The sequence below is a fragment of the Oreochromis niloticus genome, linkage group LG10, assembly GCF_001858045.2.
Source record: "Oreochromis niloticus isolate F11D_XX linkage group LG10, O_niloticus_UMD_NMBU, whole genome shotgun sequence".
NCBI lineage: Eukaryota > Metazoa > Chordata > Actinopteri > Cichliformes > Cichlidae > Oreochromis > Oreochromis niloticus.
In genome coordinates, this window is record NC_031975.2 from 6,594,264 (window position 1) to 6,612,434 (window position 18,171).

An 18,171-nucleotide genomic window follows, 5' to 3' on the forward strand; every position below is an offset into this window, starting at 1 on the left:
GCAGATTCAGCTAAAGAAATGGGAACTAACAGGAATGTGTTTTTGCAACAGCCCGTCAGTATCAAAGTGCCCAACAGTGCTATATGAAATAAGTTTTTTGCCAAGTTGGGTATTTTGTGTTGACACAACACTGATTCATCCTTCAGGCCTTTTTAATGTGTGAAACAAACAAACATTTCTCTGGAAATGTTCAGGTACCGATGATCAGGACTGGACTAAAAATAAGTGACAAAACAGCCCATGTCCAGAGAAAACCTCTGGAAACCTTTCAGAAAGACTGAAGAACTATTCAACAACAGCAGTTTAAACATTATAAAAAAGTCTGGCTGCTAACATAAAGAAACAAAATATAAAGAAAAGAGTATTGGATCAAAACTTTGTGTGGTGTCCTTGTGGCAGCAGAGCTACATCAGTGATACATAACCATTGTTTGGTAACCTTTCCGCCACAGTTTCAAACGTGTCAATTTTTCAGCCAATCACAGAGCAAGCCTTCCTGATCAGTCTGATGTCACCAGCTCCAGTGACACTCCCCAAGCAGATCACAAAAAAGTAAACTCTGCTCACCACAACAGACACTCTGTGATAGGCCCTCCGGGAGCACATGTCTTTTTGACTGATCTGGATAGGACTCATTACATAGTGTAACTTGCAGCATAATTTGGAGCGAGCCCTACTACCATCTCAAATTCAAGGTCAAATTCCGTACAATGAGGACATCAGAGACAGGCCACGAAGTCCCCAGCCTCCTCCTTATTGTTAAATCATGACCTCTGAGCTTAACTGAGGAAAGTGAGGACTGCAGTATCTTTAGATGTTGCTTTGGGTTCTTTTGTGACGACCTGAATCAGTCGTTGATGCGTTCCTTGGAGTAATTTTGGTAGGCCACCTACTCCTTGGTAGGTTCACCACTGTTCCAAGTTTTCTCCACTTGTGAATAATGGCTCACTGGAGTCCCAAAGACTTAAAAAAAATATAACTCTTTCCAGAGCGACAGATGTCAGTGACTTTGTTTCTGAGCTGTAGTCTTTAGATCATACTATGACGTGCTGCTTTTTGAGCTCTTCACTTTGTCAGACAGGTTCCATTAAAAAAAAAAAAAAAAAAAAAGCAAACAAACTGCATTTTGTATTTACTCAGGTCATCTTTATTTAATATTAAAATTGCAAAAAACAAACAAACAAACAAAAAAAAGAAATCAAGAAGGGGGCAAATCATTTTTCACAACACTATGGAGGCGATTTAACTACGTATAGACAAAAGAAAATGAGATGCATAGTGTAAAAGAAAAAAAAAAATACAGGAAACCAGATCCATGATATAATCCTTTATTTTAACCCATGGGATTTCATTTTTACAGTGCATTTCTTTACAACAATAATTCATTAAGTGACAGGTTTTAGCCACCACTACGGATCAGATAACTATGTATGTTACATTTCTGAGCTCCTCAAAGATTTCAACTTCATAAACACCGTGCAAAAGATTCCAAATATTAGACGATAACTACAAAGGTAACGAATGCAGTGATATCTGATTATCCACTGACATTGTTAGCCTCTTGTTATCAAACTCTCAGTTAATCTTTAGTCGTCTCAGTGTTATTAAGCAGCTAGCTACCTGTACCATTAAACATACAGAGAGGTGGCCGATTAGAAACCTGCTGCCATCCGTAACAAAGAAATATCCTTTGAAAAAAGAGAGAGACAAAACAAAATATGGCACCATTGTCCCAACAACCAGTAGACAAACATTTTTAAGGGGACTGTTGCCAAACTACCCTTAAAAAACAAAAAACTAAGAGTTCTGTTCAGTCCTCAGCATGTGGAGGAGTCAGTCAGATGGACATAGAGCTTTATGTGGACACCAAGCCATTCGACTAGAGGAACATCAGCACGACCCTTCAGTCACATCTTCCAAGCACCTTCAAATGATTCATCTGAAGAAGACTTCACAGAAACCTGCTGACTCCCACCCTCATTCTGTCCCCGCAAAACCACATCAGTGTGCGCCACACATCCCTCAGAGCGTTGCACCGCGACTATACCAGAGAAAAGCATCGATAAAAGACACAACCACATCGACTGTCCACATACAGAACACACTGCAGCAATGAACATGTACACGACCTACCAAATGCACATTAACATAAACCCGGTCCAGTTATCCATCACATGTTACATTCAAGCTCCGAGAGGACAAAAAAACAACAACAACAAAAAAGATGCAATGGCAAAGTAAACAGCAGATTTCTCCCTTTTGCTCAAGTTTGGTCACAAGTGCCCTCCATTACATGACAGCTAGTAGTGCACAAAATAAGAATACAAAATTAGACTTTTAAATACTGTAGCAGCATTTCTTTTCTTTTAAAGTTGAAAGCCTCCAGTAGTACAGGTACAGGCTTTGGAGTCCCCCGACACGTGGAAGGGTGAGCGATTGTCCTCTGAACTGCGAGTCAGTGTCCGTCAGGAGGGTGCAGGTGTTTGGTACTAAAAGGTGTGTGGACAGGTTGGAGATGTGTCTCAGGCGGGGGCACCACTAGAGGACCAAGCCGTGTGAGGCAGCAGGACGCTGTGGCGCTCTGGCCTAAAAATGTCTTTGACCAACCCCCTCCTCCACCTGCTAGCATGCCTTAGCAATCCCTTCTATTACAGTCTATACGTGCATTTCCGTTTTTAAAGCCCAGCGTCCCAAAGAGTAACAACTGCTCCTCATTCCTGCCCCTGCAGCCAAACTACAGCTGATTGGCGGTTAAAACGGCGCACAGCTCATCAGTCCCATACGAGCAGGACAAAGCCGAGGCGACAATGCTTCAGGTTTCTCTCAGCTGGAGGCTGTAGCGATGGCCTTCTTAAGCTGCTGGCTACGGATCTCGCGGGTGCGGGACTCGAGGAGCAGGTCGTGGCAGGTGTTGCACACCAACACGGGGTCGTAAAGCTGCTGGTCCGGGATGGGAAGCTTCAGGTGACAACAGTCTTTACAGAACACATTACCACAGTTCCTGAAAATGGAGAACACATGTAATGTTATTAACAGAAAAAACTGTATTCAATGTGAAGGTTTCTGAGACACTTTAGATACCAAACGTATAAGATTTCAAAATAAAAGATCCTCAGGACCCAGAGAGGGCAAAAATGAAAAGGCTAAATGCAGATTATGGATTGATGAGCAGCACAAACAGCTTTACGCTTCTTCTTGAAGCACATTTAAAGGTCTTTTCACACATGGCAACTTTACTGCATTCCATCCGTCTCTATTGCATTTGGGAATGGAAACACAAGTCACTGTTTACATACATTATAAATCAGCTGATTCTATTTATTACATGTTGGAAAACTTGCTATGTTTAAGTTACATAAAAAATGGATCTAACAGTTGAACACATGCCCTGCTCAGAGTGCTGCTCTGCCTGTGAATATGAATTTTTTCCCCCCGCCTAAAATGTCTCACTGGAGCATATAATTAATTCCCCAGTGAGTCAAGAGCCTTTGATGCTGAAACCAAAGCTTGGAAAATGCACAGCAAACTGTCTTTTAAAGGCATGCTGCTGCTTTGGCAGAGTCACTGTGCAACTAAAGAGTGCAGAGAGAAACAGGCATACAAAATATACAAACACAGCCAGCTTTTAAAAGGAAACACTCAGATCTCTTAGACAAGTGCTAATCGTGAAGCAGCTTCACTTCAAATGCGAAAAAATATTAAGGCTTAAATGTTAAAAAGAATTTGCACAGCATTTGGAAAATGTACTTATTCTTTCTTGGTCAGAGTGAGACGATCAGACTAATCTTGTACTTGATGTTAACCAGCAGCTGGTCAGATTAGCTTAGCACAAAGACTGAAAACCGGCTGAACAGTTTGTCTGGTTTTATTTAAACAGCAACCAAATTTGCCTTCAAAACTGCGCCAGAATAAAAGGAACAGCTGAGCACATAATCGCCCAGTAACACAGCAACATGATGCTTTCACACTGCTGACAGCTAGCAAAGCTAGCATTAGTTAACCTGAGCTAACAGGCTTATGGCTGAAGCTTCACATTTACTTTCCTACTCTGAGTAAATAAGTAAATACAAATATTTCCACACTAATATTACTCTAGTCTAATCTTGGCATTTATCTATTTTTTCCTCCAAGTTTGAGCACATGTTGGAAAAATTAACAACAAAAAAGAAACACAATGAAGTCTCTACCTGCAGTGGTGACGTCTCTTGGCTATCCAGAACTCACAGTCACAGTTGAAACAATGGGAGGCCATGTGGTCGGGCACCCACCTCGTAACCTACACACAGAGATAGTTATCAGAAAAGTGTGAAACAGCTCTGCTCCTGAACATGCAAGTGAGAATGTGAGGGGGAACAAGGCAGGAAGAGTGAAGACAGAAGCTCTGTAGGACACTCACCTCAGTGTCCCTGGGCTCCACTCGATCCCAGCTGCCCTCGGACAGACGGTCCTCGCTGTGGGTAGACAGAGAATCTTCCTCGTTGCTGTTGTCTGACTCACGCAGACATGTCTAAGGAGAGAACAGAATGAGATCAGAGGATGGATACGAATAAGAACTCTTCTGAAAATAATTGAGAGTAAATACTCTGAAGACAAAGAGAAATGCTTTTAGCTCTTTCAATAAAGTCTGTGCTTAAAAAGTCACTCACAATGTCATCCTCGTACTCAACGTATGGCTCTGAGGGAGGGGTGCCATACTGTTGACTCTCAAGCCTCATCTGCAGCTGTCGCACCTGCTGTCGCAGCACCTCAACCTCCTGCTTGTAACCCGCCTCGATCTGACGCAATCTTTGCTGCACGGCATCCATCGGCACAGGCAGCCCGTCATCATCCAGGTAAGCCGGGGCCTGGGGAGGTGGTGGCGAGCTAGAAGCTGAGGGTGAGGAATAAGAGGCTGGCAGGAGCTGATGAGCTGCCAGTGAGTAGCTGGTGAGGGCAGTAGGCCCACACAGTCCAGTGTAGCCTGCACTCCTGGTAGGCCATCCAGTCTGCAGCGCACTGCTCGGACAACAGAGAGCCTCCCTGCGGCAGCACTGCGAGCCATTGGCAATGGCAAAGCCCTGGGCACGGAGGAGTTTACTGGCAAGCCGGCGGCTCTGGTGGATGTTGGGGTGCTGGGCCCGGCTGGCACCAGAGGCAGACTGGACCAGACCCTGGACACTCTCCCAGTGGGAGCTGAGCAAGCACAGGTCCGAGAGCTGGCTCTGGGAGATCAGAGGGCGAGCAGTTACCTGGGTGCAGTCTACAGGAGCTGCCGCTAACACACGCTCTCTTCCACTCGCCCCATTTGTCCTCGTGTCCTCTTTCTCCTTCTGGGGTTGAGCTTGTGGCTGAAACTCAGGCTTCTCCTCATCATTCAAAGTATTCTGGGTAAATTCCCAGGTCACTGCAGAGGACGAGTTGCAGGGATGATCATTCTCACCTATAAGAGTCTCAGTGGAGTCCCCCATGGGAAGGAGTGATGTTAGCTGCTTTACAGCCAGCAGGCTCTTTGACTGACTATCAATTTGTCCTTGAAATACAGAGGTTGGTGTGTTGGCTGCAGGTTGAGTGCTTTTGCAGGGCAGAGGTAAGCAGGGCTCTGATTTATGAGTGGGTGATGGTATACTCTCAGCAGTCCTACAGGGGCTCTCAGCCTCCAGTGGAGCTTGTTGGAGTGGAGTATCTGTGATCTGATGCAAAGCTTGCATGAGGGCAGGAGTGGAAAAGGCAGTGTGAGCAAGTGTGACATCCTCACTGAGGGGGACAGGTGAGAGGGGCAGGGAAGGCAGGGGCTGTGTAGTGAAACAGGGTCCATCCACAGCCTCTTCAGCACCCACTACACCTGGGACAGCTTCTGGAGTCGGATGCATAGATTGTCCCTCTCCACTGTCTACTGCAGTGTCACGTATGAGCTCATTGGAGCCTTCTGCAGCGGGTTCTTCCACAGCAGGTGAGGGCTCCAGTGCAGAGCGACCCTCCTGGCAGTGCTTGTTGAGATTGGGGTCGCTGGATGTTCGTGTCAGGGGCATCCCATTCTCAAAAGCTGACAGCAGGTCATCCATGGAGCGGGTCTTAGGAAGTCTGTAAATCACCAGTACATACAGATCTTCTTTTTTAATGTGTATAAAACGCAGTAATACAGTTCTCCATTTTAAACTCTAGAGGGCAGTCTGACTGTTTGCCATAACATCACTAGTCAGACTGCGGCAATAGTATAGCTCAGACAAACAGACCTGTCCAGGGAACGGGAGGTGAGCTCGTCTCCTGTGATGGAGGGCGGGAGGTAGAGATCCACAGAATCATCCACAGCAGTGCAGGGGGAGGAGGTGGGCAGGTAGACGGCTGTCCACAACTGTAGTGCCCGAGTATGGCAGACTGGCTGCAGCACCTGGCAGACAAATGCACCGGGAGGATAAGTACATAGTAATGGCGTCTAAGATCAAAACTCTTTGAACGTGCATCAGAAAGGATGGCAGGGAAAGTAGGATAGATTTAATCTTTAATCATACTGAAGTTCAAAATCAGAGTTACATTATCCATTAATCAAAACACTTGTTCTGCTCACTGAGACTGTGACTGAAGATTATGATCATTACTACGATCAACTGTTTCCTTCAGCAAGTCATCTCACTGTACATTAACTGAAAAGCACAGTGGCTTTAAAAGGAAACACTCAGGAAGCAACTTCCAGCTGCAACTATACTAAACTACAAAAGCTGTGAAAACCGGCAGGTACCATGTCATGAGAAGGGATGTAGAGGAAGTTCTGGAAATTCTTGTTTGCTGTGCGAAGCAGAGACCACACAGAGCAGGTGCGTTTGTAGATATTCTTCGCCTCCCTTTCACGAGCGTTGTTGCACAGAAACGTGCCGTAAAGACACGAGTATGTGTGCTGCACCAACTTGACCTGGACATGTGAAGAAGACGCATGGAGTCAGGCCTTTAATTACAGCACTGATTAACTTTAACTCTCATTGTCGGTGTGTGTGAGACAGCTGACTGATGTGAAACATGACCATGTGACCCAAGACTTTATTCATTAGGCCAAATGTATGGTTTCATGTAATCCTGGCCACTTTTTAAAGTTTACAGAACATGTAGAGATTAATGAGTAAGACAGACTAGTAGTGGTGCAACGGATCAAAAGTCTCACGGTTCGGATCGGATCACGTTTTTTTCGTCACGGATCGGATCAATTTTCGGATCAGCAGAAAAAAAAGGACAAAAATTTAACTCGCCATTTAATTATTTAAGTATTTTTTGCCTATTAAAAACATTCAACTCAAGACTCATTCCACGCAATTATATAAAAACAAATTAAGGTGCAATATAGGGCAGTACAGGGCTTTCTATCCACCACTCCGCTGTGATATAATTAGGGATGGGTCCCGGTATCGGGTGCCATTATGGCACCGGTTCTGACATAAACGGTAGTAACCAGACCGAAAAGCAGCGCACATTTCGGTGCTTTATTTCGGTCCTTTTTTTAATTTTTTTTATTTCTATATCATGACATTTCATACACTTTGGATTCTAGCCGATCATTTTACCTTTACAAGGATAGTAGGCGGGCCCAGGTACGTACGTTCTTTTAGAGCAGAGCTACAGATTAAAAATGCCCAAGGCGAAGCGGTCAAAAGTCTTGCTGTACTTCACAGCAAAAGATGCAAACTCAGCAGCCTGCAATAAGTGCTTTAAGGCCCACGCCCCCGGTACCGGTGTTCCAGATCAACTGGCGTTTAGATCAACTGGCGTTGGTCGAACAGATGTGTGGCAGTCTTGCGTTTCAGGAGCTGCTACCGACAAACCAGCAAAAAAAACAAAAAACAAAAAACAAAACGCCAAATGTGTCATCTGTGACACTTGTGAGGTTATCTCAAACACACTCCGTCAGCCTTGATGCCGTTGAACAACAAAATGTTTAAAAATGTCGCGAGTTTACCTGGTGATATCCTCATGCGCGACGCGATCGCGAAAACAGCAAACAATTAACACCACGCCGATGTTGTTCACAGGACAGCAAGAGTAAACGATCGGGAGACTCTTGTCGTCGTTATCGTTCCCCTCGCACGTTTTATTTCTCCGGTTTCAGCGTTTTTGCTTCACAACTAAAGCGTGCAGTTTACTTTTAGTGCACTAACATGGACTCGAGTCAACCAGCGCCACCTCTGGCCAAGTGCCACAGCCTACAGCCAGATCAACTTGTGACACACATCTGCACCACGTTTGAATCACCACTCCAATTGGTCATCATGATTTTAATATTCTCTTTTTCCATAACAATGAAATACGCCTTGGACAAATATGACACATCAATAGTTCATTAGTGTTGTCCACATCACATCCTGTAAGAATCTTCTGTCCGTGTCTTTTCTCTGGAAATAAATATTTCCAGCCAATATAGGCAATCCATCAACATGGCTGGAGAGTTGGTAGTTATATACAGTCTGTATAAGTGTGGTTAATCTAATGAACATTTGTAAGGAGATGGCAGTTACTGTGATGCGCTAAGACAGAAATTGGCTTACCGTCCAGATTTCCTCCGTTATTTTCGCCGGTAGCCACGTGATTATCAGCAGTCACCACGCCTACCTAGCCGCATCAGAGCAGTTTTCTGTCAACAACCTCCATTTTAGACCCACCTTTAGACCCACGTGGGTTTTGGCCTTGGAACGTCTGATTGGTTGAAGTAACGTGAACGTGGCATCGTTACTGTGATTCTATTGGCTCAAACAATTAAAAAGGAGGTGTAAATCATGCAAATTGACCAAAATAAACCAAAGTTACAGCCCCTCAGAGTTTAAAGGGCCAGAGGCCAATTAAGCGCTCCATGCACAGAAAAGGTCCATTACCATGTAAATGTGTGGTTAATTCTTCAAAAATGTATTAACACCAAAAATGTATTTTTAAAAAAAAAGCATTTTTAGGCATGTTTATAAAATTAATTAACTTCTGCTCTTAAATACCTAAAAAATTCAACTGGCATGGTGTCCAATTGTGTGCCAAAATTGGACATTTTTGTACAACGTCTGGATATTCATGTATTGACAGCGCTGTAACTTTTCACTGTTTCACTTTAAAAACATAAATCTTTGCACAGATGATGTTTATATGTTGGTACGGTTCTTATCCTTTTGCAGAAAAAAAGAGACTGCTAAAAATAAAAACATAAGAGGTTTTTGGACAAAGTTTGTGTTCTCCATTCTTTAAGCACCGGTTCGAGCACTGTTTAAGCACCGGCACCGTTTCAAAAGTACCGATTTGGCACCGGTATCGGATAATAACTAAACGATACCCATCCCTAAGCGTGGCTCAAGCATGTTCATCATAGTTTAAACTAGTGCTGTCAGCGTAAATCTCGTTAAAATGACGTTAATGCCATAACTGCATTAAGGCGGCAAATCTCTGTTAACTAGTTACCGCGGATCGCCCCGTGCGTGGGGTTGCACGGCGTCAGTGCGTCAACTGCGCTGACTAGTTTAAACCCCTTGTTTTGCACAACGGAATACGGCCTCCCGTCTGCAGCTAAACACCCCAATAGCTTTTGTAATAGCTTTAGCCCGGTCGGATTGGGCAGCAAAGGGCTGCTTAAATACCGCAAACTCCTCTGCTCCTCCACTTGGACCGCTAGCGCTGACCATAGCTATCGCTGGACAGACTGACCACGCGCACCATACACATACTTTTCTCTTCTTTTTTGAATCTTTGGATCACGTGCATGCCGAACTGTGGAGTGGGATCGGTTTGGATTACGGATCAACCGTGATCCGTTGCACCACTACAGACTAGTATAGAGTGCTGTCCAACCACCCACCAGGAAGGCCTCATTGAACTCAAACAGGCAGGGGAACTGTTTGAGCAGCTGGTGAACACAGTCCAGCCACTGCAGGAAGACGGGACACTGCTCGCTCACATCGTCTGAGTTCTCCTGGTGGCCACAGCGGTCCCCAAACTTATGACCAAAGTCCAGCCATTCAGTCTCTACAAGCACCTGGAAACCCTGTGGATGGCACAGTAGTCAGTACCAAAAGCAACGAGAGAATCCAGCAAAATAAGTGCTTACCATATCTATGAGAATATGCTTGCATGTCATCTAAAAATCAAATACATTAGATTAATACTGAACTGTGAAGATGCTCACCTCTAATGTCCTGTAGTAGGGGTCCAGCAGGACCTTGGCGAGGGCTACAATCTGAGGCGTGCGGTCCCACCCATCTGAGCAGTGTACCAGGACAGGACGACCGTCCCGCTCCACTGCTGAACATACCAGAGTGGCAGCCTTCAGCATGACCGACAGGTGCTGCAGCCAACGGGTGCTCTCCAGTGCTGAAAGCCAGCTGGAAACACGAGAGGGGGTTGATTAAGCAACAACTAACCTATATGGAATGTCATAACTGAGGTAACCTGAAGACTGGATACAACCTGGATTGGGTTATTTGGGTTAACTATGACGGAGCAGGGAGGCGCTCTATGGAGGCCTCTCTGCTTCACTGCACACATTCAATGCAAAATACACACAGGTGACGCACTGAAAACACGTAAACATGCAAACAAACAGATAGCCATAACACACATGTGCTGTTGGTTGACGTGTACAGACAGACAGCTGGCAAGCCCAGCAGAAACAGGACTGTGTTCCCGTGCCTATGTGGTGTTGCCTTACTGTGTGGTGAACCCACTAAAACAGAGAAGGTGGAGGGAGGTGCAAATGAGGCCAGAGCTGCTCAGAGAGAAAGGTCACATAGATCGACTTACTTTCCTGGATCGGGGATCTGACTGCAGACAGCCCTGAGAGCCTGGAAACTGTTCCGGATAGCATGGATGTTGGCCATTCCCATGAACATGACCTCACAGCTGGGGTAGTACTCTGAATACAAACAAACAACTTGGATGAAGGTTGTAAGATATATCAACAAACAACAATTTGCTTTCAGTGCAACATTCATAGTCGACTGTGTGTAGCCACTGGTAGCAATAATATTTTCCATTTAGTCAAACTGGACTGCACTAAATGTGTTAGCAAGTTACTGTAGAGAGAGGGGATTGTTTCCAGAATGGAAAAGCAGCACTTAAAAAAAACGTAAAAACACTGTTTTACTTCTCACCGAGTTTCCTGTCTACTTGACTCAGTAGAATCAGACGCCAAATGATACACACACACTCCAGATAAGGTTCACAGATGACAATGTTTCTAGTTTAATTTGACTTTTTGAAGATGGTGCAAAATGTTTTGGGATTATGCCAACCTTCACATTCGCAGCCTCCACCCTTAGCTCGGTTAGCCACTGCAGCAGTGTATGAGCGAGCATCCAGAATCAGCAGCTTCTGTGTCACAGTGTTGTCGTTGCAGCTGGAGCCGCCCGTCAGAGATGAGTCTGGGGAAAGAGAAGATTCTGATCATTATGAGCGGACAGTGTAATGCAAATCGACCTGCCAGGGAGAGGAAGAAAGAGAAAGTGTGAAAGGAGGAGGGTGTCAGAAGTGCAGGGAAGATGATTAAGAGAAACTGACTCTATTTGTAACCTACTGAAAATCAATATCTCCTCATGATGAACACCACTGTGTTACTACTGTTAAGTCAAGAAGCCTCCTTCCCACAGCTTCTGCAGAGAAAGATGACTGGAACTGAAATACTTCTCTCTGCACCCTTCTCTAATTGTGTTAAAAGCTCTTTTAGCACTTTCTGTAATTTGACATATCTGTGTGTTCCTTGTAAGTTAATATGGAAGGAAAAAAGGAAAGCAAAACCAAGTCTGAAAAAGATACAAAGAGTTGTTTTTCTGAACTGTGAAAGCTGTGCTGACAGCTGTCCTACTTTCTGTAACTCACAATGATTACAATGCAGCAACACTGATGCATGTACTTTCTGTTAAAAAGGAGGACATTAGCAATGGGAAAAAAACAAACAAAAAACACATTCCCAGCCCTGTGAATGCCTGCAAAGCTCTGAAAACACTAGAGTCCTAGCTATTAGTGGCTGTTTACAACCTGGAAATTCACTGATCTCCTCTCAAAGTTCAAAGTGCTGATTAAAAAGAAGCAAATTAAATTTATGGTGTGCACGATAAAAACGATTCATGTTAATCAGCTACCTTTATACTTTAAATTGGTGATAATGTATTTATGTATTTGCAGGTGTTATTGAAAATGCAGTTACATTACAATATATTATCTGTTGGTTCTCTTGGAAGTATGGACTGATAATTAAACAATAGATAAATGCATCTCCTTCTCTCTGGTCAAAGTTTGTGAAAGAAGTCTAGAGTTAGAGAGTGTTTGGCCAGGTTTCCACAGCGTGATCTGCTGTTATGTGTCTGGATGACTGCAGAGAGAGAGAGAGAGAGTCTGTTTCAGACACTCACTACTGGAAGCACTCTGTTTGGTATAGGTGTGTGGGCTGCCTGAGTAGACTGCAATATGATGCGATCACTAGTTGTGACTTTAAGAAAACGAGTGAGTTTGGACCCTGGATGGTTTAATTTGCCAAACAGGGTCATCGTGTAATGCACAGATGTGCAAATGGATGAGGAGTGCAAGTATGGACATGCAAAGAAAATCAAACAGCAAGATTACCAAAATCACCATCGGAAGAGTCAGGAGCTTCCCCGCGTTGTCTATTTGTTTGTGCACCCTTGGTTCCGCTGTCCATCTGACAGGCCTTAGCGATGGACGTTACTAGATACTCATCATCTGTGTTCCTCCAGCCCCACCAGCTAATCTCAGGCTGGCTACAGCGGGCGATCACTGCCCCGTTCTTTTGGTGCCTGGAAACGAAGGTTACAGAGTTAATTAACCTTAAAACCTTTCTTCAGCTTGCACCCATATAAGCTGGAGAAAACATGCACACAAAGTTACCTGTAGACCACCACTGGGATCCTCTTCCAGGATCTAAAAGAAGCCACACTCTCCAGCTCCTTGTCAGTGATCCAGATTGGAATCAGAAGCTTCTGTGGGTAGCTGGAGCACAGCCTACAGGATGAACAGGAGGTTAGAGGTTCTAAAGGAAGTTTTAAAACCGTTTATAATACTGCATTATCTTTTGATGAAGGAAAACCAAGCTGAAACTGGCTGCAAAAGGACATTCCCTAAAATGTTCTGGTTTTCAGGGTCACTGCAGCATCAGTATCTCAGCTAGACCAGAGAACAAATCAGAAACCTCCATCTGTCTCTGCTTTCTCCTCTTTCTCTCCCAGGATACTTTCTTCAAATTCTATTCACTTGCTCAGAGTCTAATAGCAGGAGGGAGAGAGACTGTGTGTGTGTGTGTGTGTGTGTGTGTGTGTGTGTGTGTGTGTGTGTGTGTGTGTGTGTGTGTGTGTGTGTGTGTGTGTGTGTGTAAAATACAGTGCTGAGTCACGGGCCTCAGCAGGCTGTGGCTTGTTTAATTAGCCAGTTGTCCTATGTGTGTGTCTGTCTCAGTAGGGTGTGTTCTCCTGGGCTCTCCAAACAGAGTGACCTTTTTTACACCCATTCAGTCTATAGTTTCTATTTAGGTGACTGCCTTAATACATTTTATATTAGGCTGAACTACCCAACCTGGTAGCTTCAGCTTCAGCGCGCGCGCACGCGTGCACACACACACACACACGCACACACACACGTGTGTGTGCTGTAGCTGTTTCTTTCAATGACAGGGAAAATTGCAGCTTTAAAGACATCCTAGATTAGCCATTAGCTTGTCTTGTTTAAAGTGCACCTATTGGACATCCATTAATCAATCACACAGTGTCACAGTGGATGATGATGAAAACATCAAAGTCACATATCTAAAAGATGTGGAATTTGCTTCTAGGTGTTGCCTTTCACCTTGAGATACCCTTTTCTTCCCTCCCGTCCCTGGTGACACTCTCATTCTGAAAAACCTTGGATCTCATCAAAAAGTAACTAACTCAAAAATTCAGACACTTATATTACCAACCAGAGTTCCCACTCTGGCAGAGCCCTTAGAAATCTCACAGAAACACTGCCATTCACCGTCAACTATCCAATCATTACTCTTTATTATGACACCATTCTATACTACTAACATTAGATGCAGTCATCAGGATATACCTGCTGTGCTTTTCATGGTTAAGCATCAGTGACATACTTGTAGTTGCAGTTGATGTCAGACACTCTCCAGATGTTTTGAGTATCGAAGCCCATCCTCTTGACCTCCATTTCCATTCTCTGACGTACATGATCACCTACAAACACACATAGAACATGGAGCGAGGGTATAAATGAAAAACGCCCTCTCAAACATTTACTTGTTCTAAAACTGTGAACGAATGTGTGTGAACCTGGGCGGCAAAGATGAAGGTGCTGATCTTCATCGTCAGCGCTGCCTCCTAGACACCACGCGTGATAGGCCAGGGCGAACAGGTCCTCCAGCCGCGATGGGTGTGCTATGGCCCGGTTCAGACGTTTGACCCACTCCTGGCACTGCTTGAACGTTGCAAAGTGGCATCTGTGGAGATTAGAAAGATTAGTGAGATCCAACAAACCCTTCATGCACTGGGGACTAGGAGAAAAAAAAAACCCAACAATAAATCAGCTGTTCTGTTATTTTCCAGTCTTTAAACCAGAGTAGTAATGTGGTTGCTTAATGATGAGGAACCAAAATGCTGCTGGGCACATCTGCTACCGAGTATGCGACGGTTCCACTGGTTTTAAACTTTACAGATGTTCATGAACACATAGAGATGAGAATTTGCCGACACCCTTTATTACCTTTGAAACCTTAGTTTCAAAGAAGTATTACCTACATATTATTATACATTTCCTATCTAAGGTGGGCGAATGACAGTGCATCACAAGTTGTGACCGAAATCATCAATAACTACAAGTACAGTTCAGTTCTGCAAAAACACATAATCTGACTCTTTCTCCATGTCAAGTCCTTTTACGTTATTGCTTAATTTGATCTCAAGTAAGTCAAACTGAACTCCAAATTCAGTCAGTCTGTTGTTATGTGTACAATTTACAATTGGTAATGTGTAATATGAACAGTTTCCTAAATGAACCCGTAGTATTAATAATTCAAATGTGTATCAGAGTACTGTGCTGTAAGAGAGTGTAAGAGTGAGAGGCTCTCCTTACCTGACAACTTTAGAGTCTTTGCAAATGATGTGCAACTGGAACATATCTCTGCTCTCTACACTTTCTATCAGTCTGAGAGGCACCTGCAGAGGGAGACAGAGAGCACGTGCATTTAGCCTGATGGCCCACTGTGTGAGCAGACAGCACACACAGAGAAATTACCACCCTCTGGTCTAGTACAGACTGTATCCAGGTTAGACACACTAAGTAAACCTTTAACCTGACTGCAGAGGAACAAAAGGCCTCACTGGTGTTCCAACTTTGCCTCTAGAACTATTATGATACCAAGTGACAGCTACAAACCTGCCGTCTATTATGCTTTTCAAGCAGGTAAGTGATACTTTAGAGTAAGATGTTAATGAAACCCCCGACGAGGTTTAAAAAAAATCCCTTATGGACAAACCTTTGAGCATAAGGACTATGTACGTGCACCTTTTACAAATAATGGCCAGTTTAATTCATGAGAGAGAGTGCTGGCGACACAGTCATTTCACAAAATGATTAATCCATCTACCACTCTGCTGAACGTAAATTACAGTTTGGCCTCAGTGCATCCCAATCATGTAAAGTGAAGAGGAGCTTAATGACAGCTGTCTAGACTATGGCAGAGGGTGATGTTTTATCATATGGTACTCACAGATACGTCAATGTCCACACCTGGGTAGGTCTAAAACACAGTGACACCATGGAGCACAGACAAGGAGAGAAGGAGGGAGGGAAGAAATAAGACAGGAGGAAATGGAAAAAAACAAAACAACAAACTATTAAACCCAAAAAGGAGGCATTGGGAAATGAAGAGTTAAAAGGAAAGTAAACACCAAAGAGGCTGCGAGATGAAAAGACAACAGAGCGGATCACGCTGTGCACTATTTGTAGCACATGGCCAAGTCAAATGGAAATCATGAAGAGAAAGACAAACACAGGCAGGAGCAAAGGGCAAGAAAACAGCTTAAAAGTAAGAGGCTGTAAAGAGTTGTGAAGGGGAGGTGTGGGTGAAAGGTTGTTGTTTGCTGGCATTCATACAGTTCATGTGTGCTTCTGGGGTCAAGGCAGGAGTCTAAGTAGGAAATCAGTTTGATAAGGACTGTTAGTCAGTGACATTTGAACTTTGTGTGTGTGGTAATCTCACTTTCCTCTGCTTAAAGTTAAGGTGAGGACGTGCCTTGGTGATTAGCCCTCGCCACCTCCTTCGTTTTTAAAACTGTCATCTTTTCCAGAAGCTGAATCCTTCTGGAAAAGATGACATGGATTTGGGAAGAAGGATTTTCATTGCCAGTGAATGCAAACAACCAGCCTGTTTGTATTTGAGCAAGGCCTGACGTCAGCAGGAACGAGCTGGTGGACAGCACTGCCAGCCTGGATGTCACATTAAACCTTTGTGGTTTCAGGATTAGAGGATCTAGTGCTCCTGTGATTTAACCTTGGTACAAATAACTACATGCCAAGTAAGCTAAAAGTGCTTTACGGGTACCCCACTGAAATTTTATTTGCCTTTTTGCCACAGTTATTTCTTAATAAAAACTTATATGGGGGAAGGGAAAAAGTCTAATTGCATCCAAACTAAACATCCTTCCCTCTCCTCTGCTGGTGGCATGGGGCTCTGGCAGAAGTGACAGTTCTGTGGTTCTTTGTTAGGTTTGTTGTCGGAGACATGCACTCACATTGATGACTGAGTCCTTGAACTTGATGTGAAGTCTGTAGTTAGAAATGGCAATAATGGCTTCATCAGCACGGCCAAGATATTCTACACCTTCCCCCTGAAGAACTGGGAACGGCACCTGCAAAACCCAAAAACAGTGGAACTGTTTAAGTCTCCTGTGCATGAAACATTACACCAGCATGTATTTAACAGCTTTATTCAATCTACTGGAAGTCTAATCCTGACAGAACATATTATGTTAATGTCATGTCCTCAGTTTTGGTCCAACTCATTCTAAATATTGATCGTGGGAATGTCATTTTTGGACAATGACAAATTAAATTTAACTTTGACTGAAAAGCCAGACCATTAATGTCTGTGTACTACTCTGGATTTTTTTAGATGGTCACCAAAAAAAAGAGAAAAAAAAAGTAATCTCAGGGCAAAACAGCAAGATATGTGACATGATGTGTTAAGCTCCTTGTCATACTTTTAGAGGTACTTAAACTCAAATATCATATTGGCACGGCATTTCATTTTTTTAAGCAATACCCAGCATAGCTGACAGCTTGTGATCATCCTGTCAGAGTATTATTGAAGATAAAAGAAAAAGAGGGACATGAGAAAAAGCGTGCATGCGTAGCTGTCCAATTAGGGCATATGAGTTTTACAGAAGAGCCTTTGTGAGCACAGAGGGGCTTGTTGGTGGGAGGGAGACTGTCTGCTCCAGTGTAGAGGAAGAGGGATCCCAAACTGTCCATTAACATTCCATGGCCATTTGATTAGTCGCAGCCAAGCCCTGGCTTCAGCCGCAACGAGACCCCTACATCAAGGTAATTGCTTCCCAACAGAGGTTAACAGAACATTTTTCATTTCATTCTGAGGCAGGGTATTATCTTAAAAGTCGACAGAGTGGAAGAGACACATGGTTGCACGTGCCAACTCCTAAAACATCTTTTCATTTATTTAAAACCGGAAGCTCTTAATCAGTTTCAGACCAGTTGCTCTTGTTGTTATTCTGTTTACTTTACCTGCTTTTTCAATATAATTAAAAAAAGATGCACTGAAACAAAAGATCTTGAATAAATGGTGTTGACCAGGAGCATAAGAGTTAGATTATAAAATAACTTTGATGAATTGGGGGACTGTGTTAGGCCCATTCAGTCTTCACTATAACACACTTTTTTTCCTTAGTTGTCACTTGGATGCAATTGGCACAAGCACAGTTATCGCTATGGCTGCTTCAAACTAATGAAAAGTGCGACACCGGTCTTGTTGTTGAGTTACTAAGTAGTGAGGAAAGTCTTGCTTAGAGACAACACCTCATTCTGTATTAACATGCAGTGCTGAGTCACGCTGAAGAGGACCCACTAGTGCATGTTAAAAAAAGACACCATGCAGCAGAGCAAATGCAAGACTATAGCAGGCCCACTTGAAACAGCCAACACTGCTGAAAGAAGAGCTCCACAACAC

General features: G+C 43.8%; 1 protein-coding gene across 2 annotated transcripts in view; it reads right to left on the reverse strand.

The window, feature by feature from the left end:
* Positions 1-1,311: 1,311 nt before the first annotated feature.
* mtmr4 (myotubularin related protein 4) overlaps positions 1,312-18,171 on the reverse strand; it is a 29,534-nt gene continuing 12,674 nt past the window's right edge. Inside the window, exons 3-19 of one of the 2 annotated variants that reach the window (XM_005460846.4) lie at positions 16,721-16,837; positions 15,697-15,726; positions 15,060-15,142; positions 14,261-14,427; positions 14,068-14,164; positions 12,834-12,947; positions 12,552-12,742; positions 11,225-11,353; positions 10,734-10,845; positions 10,120-10,315; positions 9,793-9,978; positions 6,715-6,885; positions 6,212-6,366; positions 4,646-6,059; positions 4,396-4,506; positions 4,187-4,275; positions 1,312-3,000 (exon numbers count right to left, since the gene is read on the reverse strand). In XM_005460846.4, coding sequence (XP_005460903.1) covers positions 2,823-3,000; positions 4,187-4,275; positions 4,396-4,506; positions 4,646-6,059; positions 6,212-6,366; positions 6,715-6,885; positions 9,793-9,978; positions 10,120-10,315; positions 10,734-10,845; positions 11,225-11,353; positions 12,552-12,742; positions 12,834-12,947; positions 14,068-14,164; positions 14,261-14,427; positions 15,060-15,142; positions 15,697-15,726; positions 16,721-16,837 — 3,540 coding nt within the window. In that variant the 3' untranslated portion in view covers positions 1,312-2,822. The remainder of the gene's footprint in view (positions 3,001-4,186; positions 4,276-4,395; positions 4,507-4,645; positions 6,060-6,211; positions 6,367-6,714; positions 6,886-9,792; positions 9,979-10,119; positions 10,316-10,733; positions 10,846-11,224; positions 11,354-12,551; positions 12,743-12,833; positions 12,948-14,067; positions 14,165-14,260; positions 14,428-15,059; positions 15,143-15,696; positions 15,727-16,720; positions 16,838-18,171) is intronic. The other variant, XM_003456125.5, reaches the window with a different exon arrangement.